At 36.4% G+C, this 27,198-nt stretch overlaps 1 protein-coding gene across 1 annotated transcript in view; it reads left to right on the top strand.

The window, feature by feature from the left end:
• The window catches only part of AEBP2 (AE binding protein 2), a 66,020-nt gene that overhangs the window by 30,822 nt on the left and 8,000 nt on the right, over positions 1-27,198 (top strand). The window contains exons 3-6 of the mRNA XM_059185917.1: positions 3,751-3,858; positions 16,013-16,199; positions 21,416-21,540; positions 26,471-26,538. Coding sequence (XP_059041900.1) covers positions 3,751-3,858; positions 16,013-16,199; positions 21,416-21,540; positions 26,471-26,538 — 488 coding nt within the window. The remainder of the gene's footprint in view (positions 1-3,750; positions 3,859-16,012; positions 16,200-21,415; positions 21,541-26,470; positions 26,539-27,198) is intronic.

The following is a 27,198-nucleotide window of genomic DNA, read 5'->3' as shown; positions in this document are numbered from 1 at the left end:
CCTGCGGAGCAAGGAGCCCGATGTGGGACTCGATCCCAGGACGCTGGGATCATGACCTGAGCCGAAGGCAGCTGCTTAACCAACTGAGCCACCCAGGCGTCCCATGGCTCTGATTTTAATTTACCTTACTACTAACTGAATTTTCCTTATGCATACTTGGATACAATGAAATGTGCCAGAATCTTTTTTACAGTAGATTTTACAGTTAAAGAAGATTTTGTTGAATTCATTTGTACACTTCCAGGCGTGAAATGTTAGTGGCCAGATAGGATTAAGGGCATGTATCTTTTTTTTTTTTTTTAAAGATTTTATTTATTTATTTGACAGAGAGAGATGACAAGTAGGCAGAGAGGCAGGCAGAGAGAGAGAGGAGGAAGCAGGCTCCCCGCTGAGCAGAGAGCCCGATGCGGGACTCGATCCCAGGACCCTGAGATCATGACCCGAGCCGAAGGCAGCGGCTCAACCCACTGAGCCACCCAGGCGCCCCGAAGGGCATGTATCTTTATACTGTCATACAAGCTGTCAAAGGTGTAAGCCATGAGTAGTCAGAAAAATACTCTGGTATGTTGGGTTAAAGCAAGTGATGAAAGTGAAGGAGATTTATACTACCCTAGGTTCCCAGGTTTGTACCATTCTTTTTCATTTGGGGCATTTTGAAGGAGTTCCCTTAAGGTAAAATTGACCTATTCTGACAGTAAAGGAAGGTTTTCCACAGGACTTCTCAGCAGAAAGCCCAGACCTCTCTGTAACATTGAAATTTTAGACCTCTGTATCTTTGAGCTAGGTCATTATAAATTTGAAGATTCTTTGGTAGTCCAGGAATATTTTTTTATTAACTGTGTGGTGTTTCTTTTCTTTTCTTTCTTTTTTATTTAAGATAGTCTGGCAGAAAAATTTGGTGGCAGTTATTTTGAGAAAGGACTGCCAGTGTCTAATATAAACCCAATTTTTTCTGTTAAATAGTCCTTCTGAGAATATATAATATATAATCTTGCATTTTCATTGTATTTTGGAGTAGCAAATGTGTGCTCATAGTGTTGGATGGAAAAGGAAATAGAGGTTTAGTTAACTTTTCTTCTAACATATTGCTGCAAAGTGTGAAAGCTCTAAGTAGAATTCAGGTCATTTACTTTTGTGCTGTTTCTATTTTTTAAAAGATTTTACTTATATATTTAAGAGAGGGAGAGAGAGTGCACGGTGGGGTGGGGGGAGCAGAGGGAGAAGGAGAGAGAATCTCAAGCATACTCCATGCTGAGCACAGAGCCTGACACCCACTCTGCATCCCCACCCCCCCACCCCCGTCGCAGCTTAATCTCACCACCCTGAAATCATGACCTGAGCCAAAAATCAAGAATCAGACGTTTAACCAGCTCCCCTATTTCTGTTGAATCTAATAATAAACTTTATATAAGTCTATCATGAGAGACTACACTATGAACATCTGTGCCTCAGCATTCTATTAATATAGCTAGATCTTAATTCATTTTAAGATGGTATAGAGGAACTATGACAGTTTTTATTCTTGAATAATTTCTTTTACATTTGGATTGGATTCCTGTGGCGTTTGGTTCATTTTACAATGAGAAAGTTTCTAAAAATGGGGTATGAAAACATTTTTCAAATATTGTGCATCTAAAAACTCTCAAGTTTGAAGAAAGACCCTTTTGTCAGATTTTTAAACTCTTTTTTACCAAAGTGTCTTACTAACATAGGTTAGGGAAAGAAATTCAGCTTTTCAACAGTTTTGTGTTTTTTATGGATCCTTGGTGTGGAGTTCTGGTACCTCTTTAGTTGTGCAACTTTAGTGCTTCCTCTTCCCCTACCCCCACCCCCGGGAATTATTTTCCAAATATTTCACCATATTATATTTAAGCATAGTTAGCTTTGGTCTCTTTACACTTACTTCATTTCCTGTAAAATTCATTAGGTTGAAGGTTATGGTTTTTCTTTGAATCTGAAGGTGTTGCTCTAACAATGTTAATAGACATTATTCCATCTAGAGTCTAGACCATACCTGCTCATAGTGAAGGCTATTATCTATTGGAAGTACAGTCTGCTATTGTCTCCATATTTATGTTTATTACTATGAACAGAAATTAGAAGTCACATTGTTGTTGCTCTCAGATGTAGTGGTTGGCTAATGTTAGGTAGGGGCAGTGTTTAAGTATTTACCTTAGTTGTTTGAGAGTAACTCAGCACAGAGGTTACTTAAGAGTTAAGACAGCAGAATTCTTCACTGTTATAAAAATTACTGCATAAATGATGTTAATTTTGTTACCAGGTACTTGCTTTAAGGCTTTTTTCATTATGTGGTATGACTTGTGAGAGAATTTTAAACCAACCTCAGATTCCTGTTTATTGCTTGAATTGAATATTTAAGACTTAGAATTACAGTAGTCTTGAGTCAGGAAATGGATAGATGGCCCTGGTCATCTGCATGTCATTATTAAATATTAATGAATTAATTTCCACAACATAAATACATGTAGTTTCAAGAAATTTTTTCTTTTTTTCACATATATTTAAAAAAGTAGCTTTTAATTGTGGGAACTTCAGGAATCATTTTATAAACATACACTACGGTCAGGTATTTGAAGTATGAAGGAGGAAATGTTATGATTTCTATATCTGTTCAACTGAAAGAAATTAGCCAGTCTCTACAGGAGTCAGGATATGTGATAACGGTCATGTCAAAGAGCAAAAGCATATTGCTTTGTTAGACCTATCTGTTATAAAAAAGGTTTTGGTTTTCAGTAAAAATTCAGTTATTTTAGACTGTTGATTTTTTAGGCTTAAAAAAAAAGTTTAACTATTTGATGATTGTTTCTTCAGTTCTGTATGTAAATTTATTCTGTTCTACATGCAGTAAAGTCTTCAAAGTGTCACTCTATAATTGCTCTTACCTTAGAAAAGAGCAGAGCCTATTATTCTTTGAAGGTTATGATTATAGTGGATTCATATTACTGATGTTGGGGGACAGTTTTCAGTGTTCATTTTGATGGAAATAAAATGTTAGAAAACGGATATCTCATTAATAGGAAGATGATAAAGATTAGATTGTTAGCTGTTAGATTAATACTTTCCAAACCTAGTTACACTCAGTTATATGAATCCAAGATTATGGATCTATCATGATAGAGCAGTTTATGCCCATTGCTTTGCAACTGAATTAATTTAACATTTTATATTAGATTTTGCTTCATAAGATAATTGGAAATAATTTTTAATGAATAGAGTGATGTAAAAATGAGTACTAGTATGGATGTAAGAATAAGGAATCAAGAGCAGAAAATTTAATTTGGTAATTACTCATTTTTTGAAGTTCATCTTCAAAAATTAATATTTGATTATTTTGATTTATTTTATTGTTTCTTTATACTCTTATATTTTCCTGATGTTTATAATTAATACATGCTTGTTCCCTCATGTAGTAAATATAAAAATAATGGTGTGTAGTCCTGATTCCTTAGGGATATATTGTTAATATTTTGTATATTTCCTTTTCAATGACACTTTGGAATTGGTTTGTCAGTCCCCAACGAAGGAATTGCATGGCAGCCTTACGGGGGAAAAAAGGGTTAAAACCATGCCCCTCATACTGGAAGTTCAGAAGTTTAAGCATTTTGCTTGATTCATACATTAATAGCTCTTTTTTGTCAGTTAAAGACTTGCAATGTGTTCATTTGAATTTACAAGGAATAAAACTGTTGAAATAAGTGATGAAAATTATTATGGCTCTTCTTTTAACAGGTATTTGTTTGCTTATGGAAAGGTTGTAAAGTATATAACACTCCGTCAACCAGTCAGAGTTGGTTACAGAGGCATATGCTGACGCACAGTGGAGACAAACCTTTCAAGGTAAGTAAGCATACGTGAGTTGTTTTAACTTTTAGTTAATGTATTTCTTAATAGGCATACTTTTGCCTTTCTTCTTCTTTTTTTTTTTTTTTAAAGATTTTATTTATTTATTCGACAGAGAGAGATCACAAGTAGGCAGAGAGGCAGGCAGAGAGAGAGGAAGGGAAGGGAAGCAAGGCTCCCGGCTGAGCAGAGAGCCCGACGCGGGACTCGATCCCAGGACCCTGAGATCATGACCCGAGCCGAAGGCAGCGGCTTAACCCACTGAGCCACCCAGGCACCCCTACTTTCGTCCTTCTTAAAATGTTTAAAAGAAACACTTGTGTAGACATTCCTGTGGATACATGGAATTTAAAAAATAGATGGAAATAAAAAGAATTTAATCCAATTCTTAAAATTTGGAGAACAACAAAAAAAAAGAAACCGAGTTTAGGGTCTTCAAAATACCTAGTGAGCATACCAGTTTGAATACCTGTCTTTAAAATTGATGGCTTTTAATAACTTGTGCTGTGTGTCTTCTCACTGTCATAGTTTTAGTCTTTTTATCGATTATTATACAAAAAAGTGAAATTGTACAACATTTGAAGGGTTTGATTGTTTTCACTCACTTTTGAGGTCATATTACTGAGCTTTTTTGTAAATTACTGTGTCAAATAGATGTATTTTGAGAAATTGTATGAAGAGCTAGTGTCTATAAGAATCACTTTTCTGTTTATCTTCATTAAAAGCTAAAATCTTTTTTTATATCATAGAGGTAGAAGTTTGTGTTTAGAGAAGTTTAACAGTTAAACTCATAATCTATTTGCATGCAACTATTGTGTCAGAAACTTCCCTTGGGTTTCATTAGAGAAGGAGGTAATTCTTGTGGAACTGCTTTTTAAAAATATTCCCCCTTTTTGGAAAGACAGTCTTTAACAAATTAAAAAAAATAATAGCTTACATTGAGAAATATTGCCCCCTTTTTTCTTGTTCCTTCTTCAAGTATGCATCACTATTGACTAGTCTAGTGAATTCTTCTAGTATTTCTTCATGAAAGTATAAGCAGGCAAATATGTAGTTTCATTCTCCTTTCTTAAACATAATCCAGTAAACTCTATACTGTCTGCCTTATTTTTTAATTTTTAATTTTAATTTTTTAAAAAGATTTTTATTTATTTACTTGACAGACAGAGATCACAAGTAGGCAGAGAGGCAGGCAGACAGAGAGGAAGGGAAGCAGGCTCCCTGCTAAGCAGAGAGCTCAATGCAGGGCTCCATCCCAGGGCGTGAGCAGAAGGCAGAGGCTTTAACCTATTGAACCATCCAGGCGTCCCTGCTTTATTTTTTAAAATATAAATATTTTTATATTTTTATAAAATATAAATGAGCTTTTTATTTTATTTTATTTTATTTTAAAGATTTTATTTATTTATTTGTGAGAGAGGGAGTAGAGGGAAAGGGAGAAGCAGACTCCCCGCTGAGCAGGCACTCAGATGCAGGGCTCAGTCCCATGACCCCAGGATCATGACCTGAGCCAAAGGCAGAGCCACCAAGGTGCCCCTGAGCTTTTCATTTTAAAGCAATTCTAGATTTACAGTATTATTACAAAGATTACAGAGCTCCCTTGTACCCTATACCAAGTTTGCCCACTGTTAATATCTTTATTGCATATATGTGTACCTTTTTTTTTTTTTTAACTTATTTTATGCTAGAGAGCTTTCTATATTCATAGAGAATGTTCTTTCAGTTTATTTACTAAACTGAACCTAGACGCTTGGGTTATTTCTAGTCTTTGGCTATTTTAAATAGTGTTGCAGTGATAAATCTTTGACTGTAATGCCATATCATTATTAGAGCATCTGCCTTCTCAGTAGCCTTGCTAAGAAGGTGTTGTCAAACTTCTGGAATTTTGCCAGTCTAATACATGAGAAATTTCATCCTAATGGTAGTTTATTTGTTTTTCTTTCATTATGAGGAAATTTGGGAATCTTATGTTTAATAATTTGGGTTTCTTTTTCTTTTAAATCTCATTTCTTTTTAAAATTTCTTTCTCTTTGTTTTTTTATTTATATTTAGCAAGCTATGTTCCCAGTGTGGGCCTTGAACTCATGATACTGAGGTCAAGATTTGCATGCTCTATTGACTGAGCCAGCTAGGCATCCCTCTTTATTCTTTTTTAAATAAATGGTCTCACTGAGCTTTGTGTTGGCATGAGGATTTTAATGTAACTTTAACGCCGTAGTCTTTCCTGTGGTCATACTTTAGATCCTTGCCCTGGTAGGTACTAGAAGTGTATGATCTGGGACAGTTTTTATTTTTATTTATCTTTATTTATTTATTTTTAAGATTTATTTATCTATCTATTTGATGGACAGAGATCACAAGTAGGCAGAGAGGCAGGTAGAGAGGAGGAAGCACTGGGACAGTTTTTAAACTTCCCATCTAAGATGTAGCTGGTAAGAATTGTTACCTCCTAGTGCTGTACAGTATGTATCCAGTAAATGTAAGCTTATTGTTGTGAAAGTAAGAATCATTTCCTTTCTCATTGTGTGTATTTTCATATATTTTTCTTTAGGGCAGCAATCCTTCTGGTTGATTATGATGTGCAGATTCATTTCAAAGCCTCTCAGATGCATTTTTCTCCCAAATCCTCCTTTTAGAAACTATAGATGATTGCCATTGGAGAAGGGGAAACATTTTCTTTAAAAGACAGAAGTTAAGGGAATGATTGAATGAGGCGTTGTTTTCTAAGTCATAGGAATCATTTTATTTATTGATTGATTTGCTTTAAAAAAAAAAAAAAGATCTTATTTATTTATTTGTCAGAGAATGTCCAAAAGCGGGGGGGCAGCAAGTAGAGGGAGAAGCAGGCTCCTCATGGAGCAAGGAGCCCAGTGTGGAACTCCATCACAGAACCCTGGCATCATGACCTGAGCTGAAGGCAGACACTTAACCAGCTAAGCCACCCAGGTGCCCCTCCTAATGGGATCTTTTGAAGAATAGTTTTTAATTTCAGTGAAATCTAATTTACCAACTTTTTTTTTTTTTTTTAATAGTTAGTGCTCTTTGTATTCTGTTGTAAGAAATTTTGGCCTACCCTTAGTAAATGAAGATGAGGGTTGGGTGCCTGGGTGGCTCAGTTGGTTAAGTGTCTGCCTTCAGCTCAGATCATGATCCAGGGTCCTGGGATTGAGTCTCATACCTGGCTTACTGCTTAGTAGGGAGCCTGCTTCTCCCTGTCCCTCTGCCCCTCCCCTTGCTTGTACTTTCTCTCTCTTTTTCAAATAAGTAAAATCTTAAATAAAAGATGAGGGTCTTATAGAAAAGCTAGGAATTTTGTCTTAAGGTTGTAGAGAAACCATTTCTAGGCTTATATTTAGATACAGTTTATGTACTTTAAGGTTTACCAAGTGTACAATTCAGTAGTTTTTTAGTGTATTCGTAGTGTCCTGCAACTGTCACCACTATTTACTTACAGAATTAGTGCTTTTGAGAGAAAGAAAAAGGCATAAAAGAAATGAATGGATGATTTAGGGAGTAGCATTTCTTTTTTCTTTAGAGATTTACTTATTTGAGAGAGAGCAATAGCGTGTGGGGAGGAGGGGTAGAGGAGAGAGGAGAGAGAGAGTCTCAAGCAGTCTCCCCACTGAACATGGAGTACTCCCCAGGGAGATCATGACCGGAGCCAAAATCAATATAAGTATTGGTGATTTTGATAAGTATTGCCTGACCTGAGCAGAAGTTAAGATTCAGAGGCTTTAACCGACTGAGCCACCCAGGTGCCCTTAATTAGTCTTTTCTTCTTTCTTTCTTTCTTTTTCTTCTTTTTCTTTTTTTTTTTAAAGATTTTATTTATTCATTTCACAGAGAAAGACAGCGAGAGAGGGAGCACAAGCAGGGGGAGTGGGAGAGGGAGTAGCAGGAACTCCACTGAGCAGGGGCCCTGATGGCAGGGCTCGATCCCAGGACCCTGATATCATGACCCGACCCGAAGGCAGATACTTAACCATTGAGCCACCCAGGTGTCCCTAATGAGTCCTTTCTTGATGGGTTTTTTTGGTCCAGTTATCCCAATATAAAGAACAATGTACTCAATGAACATGTTTTCATAAACTGCTTTGGGGAGCTAATGGAAATTCCTAGAAGCTATTTCACTAGTTCAAAGAGTAGATGTACAGGCTTGCTTTTGATAGGTATTATTAAATCCCTCTCCAGAAAACGTGGTGTTTCTCCAGTCTTCCTGAAGCTTGGCAATAATTACTTACACTAATAATTGGCATTGTTTTATCTTTGCCCATTTGCCAAGCACATTTTTTTGATTACTAGCAAGATTTGAATATCTTTACATATTCTGGCTATTGGTATTTTTTTCTCTAAATTTATTATTTGGTTGATTTTCCCTTTCTTCTATTGGATTTTTTTTTTCCCCCTGAATTATATAAACCTTAATATTAAGGGTACATATTTCCTGCATGTAATAGATATTTTGTCTGGCTTGTCATTTCTCATAAACTTTTGTTTGTTCTGCCATCAAGAAGTTTCTGTGTAGTGATATTACCATATATTTCTACATATATACATGTCGACATGTGCAGTGTAAACATAATGTAAATATATATTTTTTATGAATATATTTATATATTTGCATTACTCTTTTTCCTGTATTTTTGTTTCTTAAAATATTTTATTTATTTATTTATTTAGAGAGTATGAGCAGGAGGAGGGGCACAGGGAGAGGGAGAGAGAGAATCCCAAGCAGACCCCATACTGAGCATGGAGTTTGTTTTGGGGCTCCATCTCATGACCCTGGAATCATGACCTGAGCCGAAATCAAGTCAGATGCTAACTGACTGAACCACTCAGGCACCCCGATTTTGTTATTTTTAGAGTGGAAATCTTGTTAACATGCTTATCTTTTTTTTTTTTAAAGATTTTATTTATTTATTTGACAGAGAGAGATCACAAGTAGGCAGAGAGGCAGGCAGAGAGAGAGAGGAGGAAGCAGGCTCCCTGCTGAGCAGAGATCCCAATGCAGGACTCGATCCCAGGACCCTGAAATCATGACCCAAACCGAAGGCAGCGGCTTAACCCACTGAGCCACCCAGGCACCCAACATGCTCATCTTTTTTTTTTTTTTTTTTTTTTTTTTAAGATTTTATTTATTTACTTGAGAGTGAGAGAGAGCATGAACGAGGAGAAGGTCAGAGAGAGAAGCAGACTCCCCATGGAGCTGGGAGTCCGATGCGGGACTCGATCCCGGGACTCCAGGATCATGACCTGAGCCGAAGGCAGTCGTCTAACCAACTGAGCCACCCAGGCGTCCCAACAACATGCTCATCTTTATTAAGTAGAGTAAATATCATTTTGCTGCTGTGATAGGAGTTAAATATTTCCCCCATTTTAACATGTTTTTCTTGACTTTTTATGGTGTTATTTGAAAGGCAGAATTTTTATTTATTTATTTACTTATTTATTTTTAAAAGATTTTATTTAATTTTTTGACAGAGATCACAACTAGGCAGAGAGGCAGGCAGAGAGAGAGGAAGGGAAGCAGGCCCCTTGCTGAGCAGAGAGCCCAATGTGGGACTTGATCCCAGGACCCTGAGATTATGACCTGAGCTGAAGGCAGAGGCTTTAACCCACTGAGCCACTCAGGCGCCCTCAAAGGCAGAATTTTTAAACTTAATTTCAACTTCCAAAGATGGAAAACTCTTATATATTTTCTGTGTTACACACAAATGTATAAATTCCATATACCCTAAACCCAATTCACTGATTATCATTTTGCTACATTTGCATTTGCTCGGATCCATCTATCCGTCCATTATTTGTCTCTCCATCTGTCTTCCTTCCTACCTCAATCTCTCCTTCTTTTTCCTTCCCTACCTACCTATACACACACTTGTACACCCGTTTTTGGGAAAACATTGGAGAGGAACAGAATCCCTAAGTACTTCAGTGTGAAATTCCTAAGAACAAGGATATTCATTTACATAACCTTAGCATCATTATCAAGACCCAGAAATTTAACACTGATGCTAGTAGCTATTGAAGTTGCACTAAGTCCTAGTAATGTCCTTTTGTAGTAGTATATTTTTGCTTAGAATCCAGTTGGGGATGGTGCTTTGCATTTAGTTTTCATGACTCCTTTAATCTTAATGTCACTTAAAAAATTTTTTTTTTAAACTTTTTTAAAAAATCCTTTATGTCACTGATAGTTTTGAAGAATATAAATTTTTTTTTTTTTTTAATTTTGTATATTCCTCATTTTGGGTTTGTTTGGTGTTTTTGTAATGATCACATTCAGTTTATGCATTTTTGGAGAAAATAGAACAAAATTCTCACTGTATCCTTCAAGGAATACCTGATGAGAATTTGTTCCATCATAGATGATGTTAACCTAGATCACTTGATGAAGGTGGATTTGCTTTCATATGTATCATATGAAAATAATTGATCATATTAGCTCATTATGAAATTTTAGATTCATAAAATCAGCATACTCCTAAAATGTAAATATAGCTTCTTTGCCAAGGGTTTTTGTTTTATCTTTGATAAAGTACAAAGATTATTCCTAGATAAGATTTCCCCATCCCTATGTTTACTTTGTCAGGTATATATACCTCTGCTTTATATATACATTTAGGGCTTGTGGGAAGGGGAGTTGCTGCCATTTTGTTAAATGTAGTGAAACATTTTAATTGTTAAGGATTTGGAAAACATGACATGTTTTGGAACGCATGGCTGGCTCAGTTGGTAGAAGGGGTAGGACTCTTGGTCTTGGGGTTGTAAATTGGAACTCCACATTGGGTGTAGAGATTACTTAAAATCTTTAAGAGAGAAAAAATTACATGTGTTTACAGTAGTAGGGCATGAGAATATTTTAAACTATTTCTTGGTCTTTTTTTTTTTCCCTTTTCAGTTTTCATTCTTGTTAGTATCTGGTGTTGAGCTTTGTGATAGCTAAGTCCTTTAACCCTACCATCCGTAGGAATACATATGTTACTTAACTGAGGAAAAGAAAAAGTAGTTATATAATGTGTTTGGTGATTGTTTTGATTTCCTTACTTTATTGCTAATGAGAGACATTGATTTGTCTTGGTAGATTTGTATATGTTAGAAATTACACAGTTGTGTTTTTTAGTAGGTAAGCTTATTAATATGTACTTTACTTTGCACACACATTTCTCCCCTACTCCAGTATTTCTCTTTACTTTGAACATAGTACAGTTATCTACTTGTCTTGGGTTAATTTATTTATTGTAACTTCCTCAGCAGTTAGTCTGTAGCTCAGCGTGATTGATTCCGTTCATGATACTGACATACTTGAATAACTTCTGTTGTGTTGGAGTAGTGCTTGAAAAACTCAGACTTTCAAGATTGATACATTAAATATCAATATATAAATATAGATATAAATAAAGATAGGCTTATCTTTTTAGGTGTTTTTGGAATCAAGATCCTGGCCTAAACTGTTGATAAAGAAAAAAGAGATTTTATCAAACCAGACTTAAGCTATGATATCCTTATAGTTGTACAAACAGGCTAATTCTGGTAATTTGTTATGTAGCGAATGATACTGTTATTGCATCATTCATTGTGATGGATGATGAAATAATTTCCTTCTCTTATTCCTTTATGACCTGTTTTGTAGTAGTAGTTGATGCTGGTAATTTTATTTATTTATTTATTTTTGTTTGTTTATTATAGTGCCTGAGGGGGCCCCCTTCCCCCACCAGCTCTAATGCTGATTATTTTTAAGTCATTTGCATTCCCCCACCCCCGCCCAACCTTTTGGGCTAAATTGACAATAAAATCTTCTGATTCTCAACAGACCTTCTGTGTAGTAACACAAAGCTTTAAATACTCTTGGTGCTATCAGTCTTTAATTTGTCTTTGACATTTTGTATGTTTGTGTGTCTGTGTATTTGAAGCTCTCCTATTCCCTAGCCTTGGCAGCCAGTGTTTAGAATGTTCCTGCTGCAAACATGGTAATATTTAACTATAAATAAGAATAATAACTGCAGTGATCATCATGATTCTAAAAGACTGATTCCCTTTCTTCCCCCAAAAGAAAAACAAATTGGTCACCATTAGAGGCTAATAAATACTACCTTATCTTCTGTGAAGCTGATGTTTTCTGCTCTGTTTCAGTAGTAGTGCCTTCTAGATTTTCATATTACTTATGGGACTATCTGAATAAGAATACTAGCAAAGATAGTCTCAGCATTATTATAGTCGAATACATTTGGGGAAAAAAAACCCCAAAAAACAAAACAGCAATTCCATGTTTCACATTTTAGAACAGCTACTTGACCACAACCGTAGCCAACATACATAGAGTATTTCAGTGGATTTGGGGGATAGATCATTTAAAACATTTGGTGTCCAGCAACCAGATTTTTCCCCTGTTGTTGAAATCAGAACCTCAGAGTGGTGGCTTGAATTCAGGGGTCATTGTATGTGTTGGTGAAAACATGAATATTGGAATATTAAAATCACACTCCACATCATGAGATCCTCATGTTGAGAGGGATGAAAGGCCATTTGAGGCAATAGCTCAAATGTCTCTACCTTGTTCTTTTTGATATATACCTAATGAGTGGAATATTCATTAAATAGTGCTTAAAATGGGACGCCTGGGTGGCTCAGTTGGTTAAGCAGCTGCCTTCAGCTCAGGTCATGGTCCCAGCGTCCTGGGATCGAGTCCCACATCGGGCTCCTTGCTCGGCAGGGAGCCTGCTTCTCCCTCTGCCTCTGCCTGCAATTCTGTCTGCCTGTGCTTGCTCTCTCCCCCCCTCTCTCTCTGATAAATAAATTAAAAAAAAAAAAAAAATCTTAAAAAAAAAATAAAATAAATAGTGCTTAAAATTATTTTCTCTTCTAGGGGAAAAGAATTTGTATTTAAGTGAAATGTGTGTAATTATCTTTTTTTTTCTTTTTTTAATAAAGATTTTATTTATGTATTTGACAGATTACAAATAGTCAGAGAGGCAGGTGGGGGCAGGAGGAGGGGAGCAGGTTCCCTGCTGAGCAGAGAGCCTGATTCGGGGCTTGATCCCAGGACCCTGGGATCATGACCTGAACCGGAGGCAGAGGCTTAACCCACTGAGCCACCCAGTCGCCCCTGTTCTTCTTTTTTTTTTTTTTTTTAAAGTACTTCTGGGTGTGCCTGAGTGGCTCAGTGGGTTAAGCTTCTGCCTTCAGCTCCGGTCATGATCCCAGGGTCCTGGGATCGAGCCCCACATTGGGCTCTCTGCTCAGTGTGGAGCCTGCTTCCCCCTCTCTGTGTGCCTCTCTGGCTACTTATGATCTCTGTCTGACTTGTGATCTCTGTGAAATAAATAAATAAATAATCATATATATATATATATATATATATATATTTTTTTTTTTATTGTCCTTTGGGCCCTTGTGTCAGATGATTTAAGGAATACAAGAACATAAGACAGTCTTTGCCCTGGAACTGCCAGTTGAATATTAGTTATTCAAACAAAAACTCCGTATTTAAAACTTTAGACTAGCTATTTAACCACAATTAAGGCAGACATGACAGTTCGGATCCAAGCCTCAGTTTTAAATTCAGAAGGACTCTGTGATATAACTCCACCCAGAATACCCTTAATTGTAAGAGTCCCAGTAGGCTAGGAGATTCATTTTATTCCAGAATCCTTTAATACTTCAACGAATAGCCCCGATAGCATCTAGAACTAAGTAAATATCACAAGTATATTTTAATCAGTGATGCTTCAATGTTCTGGAAATTAATATTGAGAATTCTAATAGAAAACAGTTTTAGGGGCGCCTGTGTGGCTCAGTGGGTTAAGCCTCTGCCTTCGGCTCAGGGCATGATCTCGGGGTCCTGGGATCGAGCCCCACATTGGGCTCTCTGCTCAGCAGGGAGCCTGCTTCCTCCTCTCTCTGCCTGCCTCTCTGCCTCCTTGTGATCTCTGTCAAATAAATAAATAAAAATCTTTAAAAAAAAGAAAAAACACAAAGTACAATGAGAATTTAGAATGAGAGAAGTACTTTTAAAAAAAAAAAGGATCATGACCTGAGCCAAAGGCGGACGCTTAACTGACAAGCCACCCAGGTGCCCCCATTGTGTCTTTGATACTTAAAAATCTTTACAGTTTGGAATAGCCACATTTCAAGTGCTCAACAAGTATATGTGTCCAGTGCCTAAAATTTATTGAACAGTGTAAAGCTAACCCATTAGGGTGATTTTACTTAAGTATTCTCCATTCAGATGTTAAACATTTCATCTTTATTTAGATTTCACAAAATTTGCAATTGGAGAGATAGATTCACATACCAGGCTGTTCCTGATATACTTAAAAGTTTTTCAGTAGTGAAATTAAGAAACAGGCTCCGCTTGAAAATTAAAATGGAGGGGCTGGTCCTACTGTTGTAGTAAAAATAATTTCTTTAAAAAAATTAAATGGTTATTAAGGAAATACAAATAAAAACCGCAGTGACTTACTACTACTTCATACTCAATAGGATGATTTTAATAAAATAAACTGAAAATAACTAGTGTTGGCAAGGATGTGGAGCTAGCTGGATGGTTATATAACATTGTGAATGCACTAAAGGCCACTGAGTTACATGAATTTCACCGCAATTAATAAAATTTAAATAAAATTAAAGTTTTGTTTCTTGGTTACAGTAATCTTAAAGTGTTAAGTGGCAGCATTTGGCTAGTGGCTTTTGTAGTGGATAGTGTTCTATTGGTAGTCTATAGGAGATGGAAATTGTTTTTTTTAATTTTATTTATTTATTTGACAGAGATCACAAGCAGGCAGAGAGGCAGGCAGAGAGAAAGGGGGGGTAGGCCCCCTGCTGAGCAGAGAGCCTGATGCAGGGCTCGATCCCAGGACCCCGAGATCATGCCCTGAGCCGAAGGCAGAGGCTTAACCCACTGAGCCACCCAGGCGCCCCGGAGATGGAAATTTTTAAAGCACTGTTTTTTTCTTGGAACTCAAAATATACATAGTAAATTTTTAAATTCTGAGAATTCAATAACCATTAGGTGCTAAACTTCTCATTTCAAAATCTGTGGCTGAACATTCTTGATGCAGGCTCTCTGAGGACCGTACTTTTTATAGGGTCATTGTAAGAATTTAAATGAAATACTGATTTTAAAGCACTGGACATGGCTGGTTGCTCCTTTTCAGGCTTCCCATAGCTTTCTGTCCCTTACCCCTGAATGAAGTTTTTTGAAGTTGTCATTTCATATGTCTACTGACCAGATGAAAACTCTTTAAGGGTGGGAACTTAAGTGTAAGTTATCCTTATACTTGCAGCATCTTACAGAACACATAGAATAGATGAATGAACTAAAACCCTGACTCATTCTGCCTCTTCGTGTGCCCCTTAGAATGGTTAAAGATTTTTATTAGTAATGCTGAGTACCATTAGAGCCCATAAAATGTCTCTTGTCTATCAAAATAAATAGAATAATTATGAATGGCACTGTATAAGGATCTTGCTGCGAAATGTTTCAGCCAGCATCAGTTTTATCAGAATCTGTTAAGTGGTTTAGTTCTTCAGATATATTTAGAAATAGCTCTGATTCATAAGGTGCTTTCTGGATATATGTACACACACACACACACACACACACACACGTATTTTCTTGCCTTCAGAATGCATGGAGAAAGGATGAATTGGGTAGATTCGAGGGACTCAGTTGGTTGAGCCTCTATCATTGGCTCAGGTTATGATTCCAGGGTCCTGGGTTTGAGTGTTGCATAGGGCTCCTTGTTCAGTGTGGAGCCTGTTCCTTCCTCCTTACCTCCCTCCCTCTCTCTCTGACAAATAAATAAAATCATTAAAAAAACATAAACTTACCGTTTCTCTTAGGAAATTGATAAATTGAAAATCAGATTTTTCCTGGGAAGAATATCTCACTACTTTTGTCTTGTATAGAGCAGGAAGGGCAGTAAACTGGAGAGTTGTGAGACTATAGAGTTTTCTTTTCCAGCCCTGCTACTGCCTAGTGTGTATTATTTTGGGCAATTTATAAAAAGAAAGGATGTAGTAGTCTCTCATGATTCCTATCTGGAATAGTTCTGTAGTGTTATGGATTTACCTTTGAAAATACAGAGTACTCATTCATATTCTACTTCTCCCCTACATGGCATTCCTGACATCCTTCTTTATTTTTATTTAGTGTGTTGTTGGTGGCTGCAATGCCAGCTTTGCTTCTCAGGGAGGGCTAGCTCGCCATGTACCCACACACTTCAGTCAGCAGAACTCCTCAAAAGTTTCTAGCCAGCCAAAGGCCAAAGAAGAATCTCCTTCTAAAGCTGGGATGAACAAAAGGAGAAAATTAAAGAACAAAAGAAGACGCTCATTACGTAAGTGTTTCACTAAAAATCCGTGTGTATATTAGATAGGTTTTGTTTATATCTTGGGCATTCATGCAATTTGAGTTTTACTGTTCTTCAACTCTGCTTGTGTATTTTTGTTAACAGTAATAAACAGATAGGATCCCTTGAGTGTCAGTGTGAGAATTCAGTGTGATAGATGTTTTATTTTAGTGGTTAAGGGAGGGTAAGTATTTGTGGCCTTAGAATATAAAATCTGTATAGATTTTATACATTTTGAGAGCCCCTTTGATTCTGTTCTAAAATAAGAAAATTTAAAATATGGCAGTGTTGGTATTTTAGGAAAATTTGAACATGTTAAAAGTAATAATGAAGTAAAAGTAATTGGTCTACTCCAAAGTGATATGTGTGAATAGCAAACTATTTGTAGCGTGTGTCTTAGGACTTAAGTCTCTCTCTTATGTGCTCAATTACCAGGTTATGAAATGTATCTTCAATATTTAGGATAGAACACAAGATGATAATCTAGACTTGCCAGATGTGGGGAGTAGGAATTGACTTAGAACCTCCCAGAGCCTAGCACTAGCCCTGGTTCTTAATGTCAGCTGGCTAACTAAATATGTCCTATATAAAGAACTATGATAGACTACAGCTGTCATTGAAAGGGAGTCCACTTGAGGGATGAACTAGAAAGTAAAAAACAGATTGCGCAATATTCTTCTTTCTGTTGGAATTTGAGTAGCGTATAGAAGAAACTCCAGACACATACAGATTAGGAGATATGTCTCTAAAATGTTAACATTTTTTTGTTACTACAGAGCTACAGTGGACAAATGAAGAAATCATTGGTGACAAACTTCCAAACTCTTTTTTTTTTTTTTTAAGATTTTATTTATTTATTTGACAGACAGACATCACAAGTAAGCAGAGAAGCAGACAGAGAGAGAGGAGGAAGCAGGCTCCCTGCTGAGCAGAGAGCCTGATGCGGGGCTCGATCCCAGGACCCTGGGATCATGACCTGAGCTGAAGGCAGAGGCTTTAACCCACTGAGCCACCCAGGCACCCCCAAACTTCCAAACTCTTAAGTTTCTTGTTGAAATAAACATGTATTTTTCAAAGTTGGCTTTTGAATTTAGGTTATGGATCATTTTGCTTTCGCCTTCCATTGATAAAAACAGCAATGATATTTGTTTATTTTACTTGACTATTGCTTTGGGTAGCTGGTAATCGAGGGCAAATTGCTAAATATATATTACAGTATTTAAAACTGAGAATAGCTTTTCTACCTATTCCACTTAATAGCCTCATTATTTTCTTCTCAGTGTATACATAGTAATCATTTAAACTTACTGACTTTTTCACAACATTTGCTTGGTAATATCTATACAATTTGCTAGTTTTCTTAAAAAGAACCGTTCAGTTAAATATCTAGTCCTCACTTAGAAATGGAGGGATCGATGGCTTACAAGTCTATAGTCTCTCTTTTTTTTTTTTTTTTTTTAAGATTTTATTTATTTGACAGACTGAGATCACAAGTAGATGGAGAGGCAGGCAGAGAGATAGGAGGAAGCAGGCTCCCCGCTGAGCAGAGAGCCCAATGCGGGGCTCCATCCCAGGACCCTGGGATCATGACCGGAACCTAAGGCAGAGGCTTTAACCCACTGAGCCACCCAGGCGCCCCCTATAGCCTCTTTTGAGAATGTTTTTTCAATATTAATAAAGCGGGCTATGTGGTAGGGAGAGTTGTGGAGAGGGAGGTCTTGCGGTGGGTGAAAAAAAACTTTGTTTCCTGTATTTTTTTTTTTAATTTATTTTTTTATTTTTTATTTTTTATAAACATATAATATATTTTTATCCCCAGGGGTACAGGTCTGTGAATCGCCAGGTTTACATACTTCACAGCACTCACCATAGCACATACCCTCCCCAGTGTCCATAACCCCACCCCCCTTCTCCCAACCCCCTTCCCACCAGCAGCCCTCAGTTTGTTTTATGGAGGAGAATGAGGATAATCCTGAATGTATGAACTTTAAAAGATCCAAGGTCTTTCACTGTGAGCAGCCCTATTAAGTCCTGTGATTTTAATGGCAGAGCTGCTGCCATTGCAGCCCATTCCTTCCTTAAAAATACACCAGTCTATAGCAGTGTACTAAAGTCACTTTGATAGTACCTTCTTCCTGTAATTCAGAGAGGTCATTTTCACTGAACTGGGTGAAAAATACATTAACGAATAGAACTGTAGCTTAAGTCATTTTCTGTTTGGTAGAATTTTTAAAATTTATTTTAAAGCTTTTCTCTTTTGACATACTTGAAAGTAAAGTGGAAAGAATAATATAATAAATACTTGTATATCGTTCATTTAGAGAATATGCCATATCTGGTTTATCTTCCTACATATATACCTTTTTTTGGTCCTGATTCCAGCATACAAGATTGCATCTCCTATGATTAATACTGTTCTTGGGGAGTTACCCATAACACCATACCAAAAGGTTAAAAAGAAATAAAGTAATATGTATAATTTTGAGCCAGTCTCTGTTTTTGTGGTCTCCAAAGGTTGTTGTTGTTTTTTTTTTTAATTTATTTGACAGATCACAGGTAGGCAGAGAGGTAGGCAGAGAGAGAGAGGAGAAGGAGGCAGGCTCCCTGCTGAGCAGAGAGCACGATGTGAGGCTTGATCCCAGGACCCTGGGATCCTGACCTGAGCCGAAGGCAGAGGCTTTAACCCCTGAGCCACCCAGGCGCCCCGACTCCAAAGGTTTTTGATTGTATAGCTCATCAGTTAAAAAAAAATGCTTGAGCACACAGTCCCAATATCTGTGCTTGTATAGTGCACACAGGTAATGCTACTGATACACATTATAAGGCAGTTACCAAGAAGGGTATATTGAAAAACACTGAGATGAAAAAAGTAGTGAGATAGTATTTTCTTCCCTCACCCTAATGGATCATGACACAGACCTGCTTTGGAGACTATTGTTCTAGTTACTCTGTTTTCTATAAGTGCTTATGCTGCTCGGGAAAAAGCGTATTTGGAGAACATGGACGGAGTAGATAGAGTATACTTTTTTCCCCCCAGTAGGCACAAATCTGGTAGGAAGGGGGTTTGTTTTTCCTTATGATTTTTTTTTCTTCCCCATAAATGTCAAATATTTTTTTTTTCTGATTTACCGTTGCATTCCTTGTCTGTGGGTTCTGCTAGTTTATTACTTGCTGTTTTGCTTACTACTTTTGAAGAAAAGTCCAGTGAAAAAATAGCTATTTACTGAGTATGCCATCTGGTGAAAACAGTTCCCACCAAAGCGCTGGTGGATTTGTGTAGATGTTCTGAGAACTCCATGATTAGTAGAGGCAAATCCACTTTACACAGTAGTAAATCAGAGTACTGTGATAAATCAGCATATATGTAGTTCAGAAAATACTGTACCAGGAAATCAGGCCATTTTCATTTATTGTCAATAAAATTTAATTCTTAATTACAGATGATCTTGAAAATTTTCATGTATTAGTAAGCTCCACAGTTGTAAAATAAGAAAATTTTCATTTTCCCTATTTTGAGCAACATTCTTTTTAAAAAAAATTTTAGTTTTTAAAGATTTTATTTATTTATTTGACAGAGATCATAAGTAGGCAGAGAGGCAGTCAGAGAGAGAAGGGGAGGCAGGCTTCCTGCTGAGCAGGGAGCCCAATGAGGTGCTCCATCCCAGGACCCTGAGTTGATGACCTGAGCCAAAGGCAGAGGCTTAACCCACTGAGCCACCCAGGTGCCCCTTGAGCAACATTCTTATTAGGAATAAAAGTGGCACAATTTATAATACTTGTGGGATGAAAATAGAAATTTAAAAAATGTTCTTACCAAATTAAATCTTTAATGTATAGTTTTGTTGTGGTTAACACTAAGAGATTGCTTACTCCAGGTTTGTGAGCTTATTATTTTATTTTATTATTAAAAAAACATTTTATTTATTTACTTGACCCAGAGAGAGAGACATTGAGAGAGGAAATACAAGCAGAGGTAGTGAGAGAGGGAGAAGCAGGCCTTCTGTTGAGCAGGGAGCCTGATGCAGGGCACAATCCCAGGACCCTGGGATCATGACCTGAGCTGAAGGTAGACACTTAATGGCTAAGCCACCCAGGCACCCCTTGAGCTTATTTTAAAAAGTAGTATAAGGTTATTAATATAAACTACTTTGAGATTTAAAGCATTTTTTTATATGCATTTGTTTTACTTAATGATAGTTCTATAGCTGTTGTGTCTCCATTTCACAAGGAAATAGGCTAAGCAGATTATAAGCAGTTTGCCTGAAGTCACACAGTTAGTAACTGGTGGAGCTGGGAGTTAGAAAGAATTTTGGCAGAATCGTTGGCACTGAAAACTATATTTATAATTTCCCTGGATTGTTGTTAGAATTTTTTTTTCTTTAAATATTCATTTATTTATTTGAGAGAGATGAAGGGAGAGCGAATCCCAAACAGACTCCCTGCTAAGTGTGGAGCTGATGTGGGGCTTGATCTTAGGACACTGAGATCAGGACCTGAGCCAAAACTGAGTCGGACACTCAGCCATCTGTACCACCTAGGCGCCCCAGAAGAGTTACTTATAATCAAGAAAATACTTGTCCAAAACTCCAAAATAACATTACAGATTTGCCAAGTTTGGGGAAAAAATTTTTTTTTTAAATCTCTATACCCATCATGGGGTTCAAACTCACAGCCCTGAGATCAAGAGCCCTATGCTCCTCCAACTGAGGCAGTCAAGTGCCGCAGGTTTGGAACATTTTTGATTTTGTGTTAATACAGAATATTCATGATGTGTATTTTAGATGCTTGGCTGTGATGCATTGGATCTCAGTATAGTGATAGATGAGGAACTCATCAGATTGTTGAAAATACAGGACTGGTGCTCAAGAGAGGCACTGAAGTAAAACCTAAAATTGTTTGGAAAAGATAGTAACCGCAGTGTGGAATCATGGGGCCTAATGTTAGAACTTCACACACCAATGGGCATAGTTAATCCACATTCACTCATTAGTTGGAAGTCTGCTTTTGTGTATGCTTCTTGTCAACTAGACCCCAGGTTCCGAAAGCAAAATAAATTTTTTATTTAAGCACCAGATAGATATTTATGTTAATTGTTTCAGTCCTTCTTACTTATTACATATTTTCGTGGCAAATGGATTATTTGGCTGCTTGGCATATTGTTATATTTTTCTAAATATTCTTTATATTTTTGTATTGACTTTTAGCACGACCACATGATTTCTTCGATGCACAAACACTGGATGCGATAAGACATCGAGCCATATGCTTTAACCTCTCAGCTCACATAGAAAGTTTAGGGAAGGGACACAGTGTTGTTTTTCATAGTACTGTAAGTATTTGTTACTGTTTTTTTAAATTATTTATGTAGGTTTGCAAGAACACGTATTTTGACTTTCACAACCATTTCTGAACTCAAAATCTAATAATTATATTTTAACAAAATCATAAAAACTTCTGATTTATCAGTATTTTGAAAATTACATGTATTGTTGGTTATAAAGCAAATTTAGTTAACTCTTAAGCAACATGGGTTTGAACTGCAGGTGTCCACTTAACAGATTTTTAAAAATAAATATATTAAAGTAATGTAAATGTATTTTATTCCATATGATTTTCTTAATTTTTTTCCTGGTTTATTGTAAGAATATAGTATATAACAATTTGTATATAATACATAGTATATAATACATATAATGTATAAAATATATGTTAATTATATTATCAGTAAGGCTTCTGATCAGCGGTAGACTGTTGGTAAAGTTTTTGGGAGTCAAAAGTTAAATGTGGGTTTTCGATAGTGTGGGTGGTTGGCAGTCCTAACCTCTGCATTGTTCAAGAGTCATCTGTATTTCCCACAATTCAAATTTTTTTTTTTAAAAGATTATTTATTTATTTGACACAAGAGAAAGATCACAAGTAAGCAGAGACACAGGCAGAGAGAGAGGAGGAAGGGAAGCAGGCTCCCCGCTGAGCAGAGAACCCGACTCAGGGCTTGATCCCAGGACCCTAGGATCATGACCTGAGTCGAAGGCAGAGGCTTTAACCCACTGAGCCACCCAGGCGCCCCGCCACAATTCAACATTTTGATGGTTAAATGGAATATTTTGGCCTTTAATTTGAGCTATTTAGGAGTATTGGGGCGACATTTGGGCTTCTCAGCATTTGAAGATCAGGCTCTAACCTCAAACTAGCTGTCTTTTCTGGTTTCATTTCTAAAATTAGAATATTAGACTCTTTAGCTCATAGCCATAAGTGCTTATTACATGCTCCTCCCTCACCTGCCAAAACACTTCTAAACTTGGATTAAACAGAAGTAAGATAATGGCCATCAAATTAAAGATTTGTGAAGGAGGGAATTTTTTTTTTTTTTTTTAAAGCTTTTATTTATTTATTTGACAGACAGAGATCACAAGTAGTCAGAGAGGCAGGCAGAGAGAGAGAGAGGAAAGCAGGCTCTCCGCTCAGCAGAGAGCCCAATGCGGGACTCGATCCCAGGACCCTGGGATCATGACCTGAGCCAAAGGCAGCGGCTTAACCCACTGAGCCACCCAGGCGCCCCAGGAGGGAGTTTTTAATTTGTTTATTTTGCTGATATGTGCCAAGTTTCTGTCATTGTGCCTTGACACATAGTGGGCAGTCTGTATATTTATTTGAATGACAGTGGTCAGTAAATGAAAAGTGTCAAATTTGAAAAACAATAAATACTTTATTTTTGGTTAGCAAAGAGGTAACAAAGAATTGTTCTTTATTCCCATGCCTCTTGCCATTTTATTATCCAGTCATCCTTAAATTGATGTATTTTGGTGTAGGTAAGTTAGTAGAGGAAATTTTAGAGCAGACCTTGGTGATTTGAATCCCTAGAGAAAGGGGTTGTTTAATTTTGATTGTTGAAATATAAAATATACTAAATTTAGGTTTAATTTTTTTATATCAATCAGAATCACAGAATTAAATACAAAAGATCAGTTATTATTATTGGTGCAAAAACATGGTTTTATTATAGCAGGGACAGGATCTGTGGGCAGAAAGAGCTGCGTAAAAAATCAGTATTGACATCAGTTTCCCTACTGGTTTGAATATTTATTTTTCCATCTCCTATAACATTGAGGTTCTGTTGCTTTGCATTTTCACTTTTTCTTCTATTTATACTTCCAGTGAAAAATTTCCAATTTTGGTTATAATTGCCAGAATTAAGGGCAAGAAATATAAAGATGAGAAAGCAAGGGAACCTTTTCTGAGTTTGCATTTGAGGAAAAGTACACCATATTTATTCTCTTTTAAAGAACATTGGATTAAAAAAAATCAACATTGGAAATATAGTTATCTAAATAAGAATGAAAGGATTGAAAGGAAAATTAGAGTTTGAGAAGACAAAGTTAAAATGGCTCTGTTGGGAATTCTAATGAGATTCAGCAAGATCAAGGGCTTGTTCAGCAGTAATGGTTCAAGTCCTCCTTTGCTGTTGTTTTTGTTTTGTTTTAAAGATTTTATTTATTTATTTATTTGAGAAAGGGAGAGAGAGAGTACAAGTGGGCAGAGAGGGAGAGGGAGAAACACATTTCTTGCTGAGCAGGGAGTAGGACACAGGCCTCGATCCCAGAACCTTGAAGGCAGATGCTTAACCATCCAAACCCCCAGGTGCCCCTGAAATCCTCTGAAATTTGATAACATAGGTTTATAATTGTTCTTTTCTTCAAAGGTCTGTAAGATTGGTCACCAGACCCAAAGTGTGGCATTAGTACTCACTCGTTCATTCACTTAAATATTGAGCACCTACTGTGTACTTATGAGATACAACAGTGAACAAAACCATTAATGAATGATGAGACACGATAAACAAGATGAAATAGTAAAATTGTAAAAACTCACAGGAAGTAGGGGTATGAGCCATTCAGTTATTAGGGGGATGAACATCATTGGTAGAGGGAAAAATTAAATATAAATTGAAAAGTAAGAATATCCCAAGTATGTTTGAAAGTATGCCAAATACGCAAGAAGGGAGAGAGTCGGAGTTAAGTCAGATAATAGGGGGAGAATCTTGTTTGACTAAGACTTTGGTTTTTATTCTTTGTGATGGGAAACTGTTGAAGTTTGAGTAGCCATGGTCTGATGTAATTTTTTTCATAATTTTTACTGAGGTGTAATAAATATAAATGCACCCATTTAAAGTATAGTTTTATATGAGCTTTGACAATTCATCTATGAATCCACCACTGCTGCCACAGTTAAGATCTAGAACATTCCCATTACTCAGAAGTTTTCTAGTGTCAACTCATTGATCTCTTCCCTCTCGTGTGGGTTTTAATGTGCTTGGGTTTCTGTCTTGAAGACAGAGTGTAGGTCAGGATGGGGAAAAGAGGATCAGTCTTTTTTTTAGTATCTGAGGTGAGAAAAGGCCAGAATAGTTACAGTGGAGATGCTAAGAATTGTTAGATTCTAAATATCTTTTCAAAGTACTACTGACCAGAATTATGGGTGGATCATATGTCAGTTTGATAATGAAAGTAAAGGATGACTCCAGTGTGTTTGGTCTGGGCAATTGGGCAAAAGAATGGAGTTGCCATTTAATAGAAAATTTGAAGAGTAGATTGGGGGAGAGGGAAGTGTCAAGATGTTACTTTTTCACACATTCAATAGAGAATCCATTGCATCTTTCACTTAGATTGATTTAAGAGTTTGAGCCCAGAGAAGAGGTGTGGCTACATATACAAATAATACATTTTCAGCATATTAGTGGTATTTAAAGGAATCAGACTAGATATGATCATCTAGGAATTAAATACAAGTAGAGAAGTGTAAAGAGTGAGGTTTGGGGCTTATCACCAATTTTATTATTTACTTATTTATTAAAGATTTTATTTATTTAACAGAGAGAGAGATCACAAGTAGGCAGAGAGGCAGGCAGAGAGAGAGAGAGAGGGAAGCAGGCTCCCCGCTGAGCAGAGCCCGATGCGGGACTTGATCCCAGAACCCTGAGATCATGACCTGAGCCGAAGGCAGAGGCTTAACCCACTGAGACACCCAGGTGCCCCGACAAGGAAGGTTTTGATGGAAGTGGTATATGTTACACAGAATCACTTCTTTTAGTAGGCAGACTATGCACTGATAACTGTACATTTAAGTTTCCTTGAAACCAAATAAGCAATTATAGGAAATAACCATACAGTTTGCAGAAAAATATGTTGTGAGGTACATACTGTGCAGTTGACCTCATTTGTCTTACTATATATATATATATATATATATATATTCTTTCGAGCCTTCTCCAGAAGAGGTCAGCAGAATCCTAGTTACCAGTCAGTTGGCTTGCTGTGGTTGGTTGGTTTGCATTGTTTTCATGTCTTATTTTTTTGTTAGAGGTATTTTGTTTCAGCATCTTCAGATCTGTTGTTGGGTTCTTAAGTTAATCTCATTGTTCCAGGTCTAGAATTAGAGTACTTAACTATTGGTTTGAAATAATGAGAATAGAAGGTATTTTTATTTTTGTATAAAGTGCTATTTTTGCTTAGTTCCTAATACATTTTGAGGTGTGTGGCTGTTTGCAGCTTAGATTAGATACTGAGATTTAGATTATGAAAACAGTAAGATGCTAATTTTGTTAACATAGAAGTTACAAGAGTTATAAAATACAATTTCGGTCAGTTATTTAAGCATTTCCGTGAATTTTCAGAATCTCTTAATGAATAACAAGTATGTTGCCCTTTCTACGTTTTATATAAGTCTTTTTATTCAGGTTGATCCACTATTTAACTTTGATCTGTAGACGCAGATTGGCTCACGTTTCTTTTAAAATAACACAAACCAACCAGCAAACAGAAACATGCAAGCAAACAACAAATATCTTAGTCATAAATTGAAGACTTTTCCTATCTCAGCTGTTGTTATTTTTTCTTTACTTTTCTATTTGTTCTTTAAAAATATTTCAACCAATAATGAATTTTTCGTTGGCAATCTAGCTAATGTTCAGACTTTAATAGATAGTAAAGTAAATAGCATTTTCAGGCCCTTAATAAAGTTAACATTGTGTTAGTATTTGCAATGCAAAACTTCTTCAACTCCTTTTTTCTCTTTTTCTTTTGTGAAAGTACATTATCAAAGGTGAAGGGTCTCAAAGCAGGTCAGAACAAAATATTGTAGTAATATCTGGTCTAGGATATGAACTTAGAAAAATCTTAATTAGAATCAGAAGTGCTTTTTATTGATATATTAAAACAATGTTCCACAAATCATTTTTATGATCTCTTTTATATCATTACTAGGTAATAGCTAAGAGAAAAGAGGATTCTGGAAAGATAAAACTTTTGCTTCATTGGATGCCTGAAGACATGTAAGTATTTGGAATACTATGTATAATGAATAGACTCTCTTATTTTTATTAACCTCTTATACTAAAAAATTTGGATTTGAATATTATAAAAGAATTACAGAAATTAAACTGCAAAACATTTTGACTTGTCCGTATTAAAAAAAATAATCTGTGAAAGCTCTTACAGTACCTGCGTCAAGGTATAACTTTACAACTAGCTTTTTTATGATTTTTAATAAAAGTTGTTATAGCAGTTTTTAGTCATTTTTAGGATGTAATCATTTTTAGCATTTTTCAGTGACCCTTAGGTATTATGCAAGCAGCTTTAATTGTGGTTTTGTTTGAATCATTTATTTAAAAAATTTCTGAGTAATTTCTAGCACACAGTGATATTTTATAGAAAAATCACTTGGCTAGTTTTCTAGCAGCACTGTGTTTTTCTGACCCAGGTGCTCCTTAATTAGACTTTTCTTTCCCTCTCTCCCTTTCTTCTTCTTTCTCTTACTTCTTCCCCCTTTCTTTTCTTTTCATTTCTTTCTCTTTCTGATTTTATTTATTTAACAGAGAACACAAGGAGGGGGAGGGGCAGAGGGCAAGAGAGAAGGAGGCTCCCTACTGAGCAGAGAGCCTGATGGTGGGCCTCTATCCCAGGGTCCTGAGATCATGACCTGAGCTGAAGAC

This window comes from Mustela lutreola, chromosome 8 (assembly GCF_030435805.1).
Source record: "Mustela lutreola isolate mMusLut2 chromosome 8, mMusLut2.pri, whole genome shotgun sequence".
In the NCBI taxonomy this organism is placed as follows: Eukaryota; Metazoa; Chordata; class Mammalia; order Carnivora; family Mustelidae; genus Mustela; species Mustela lutreola.
This window is presented reverse-complemented; position numbering and strand designations above follow the sequence as displayed.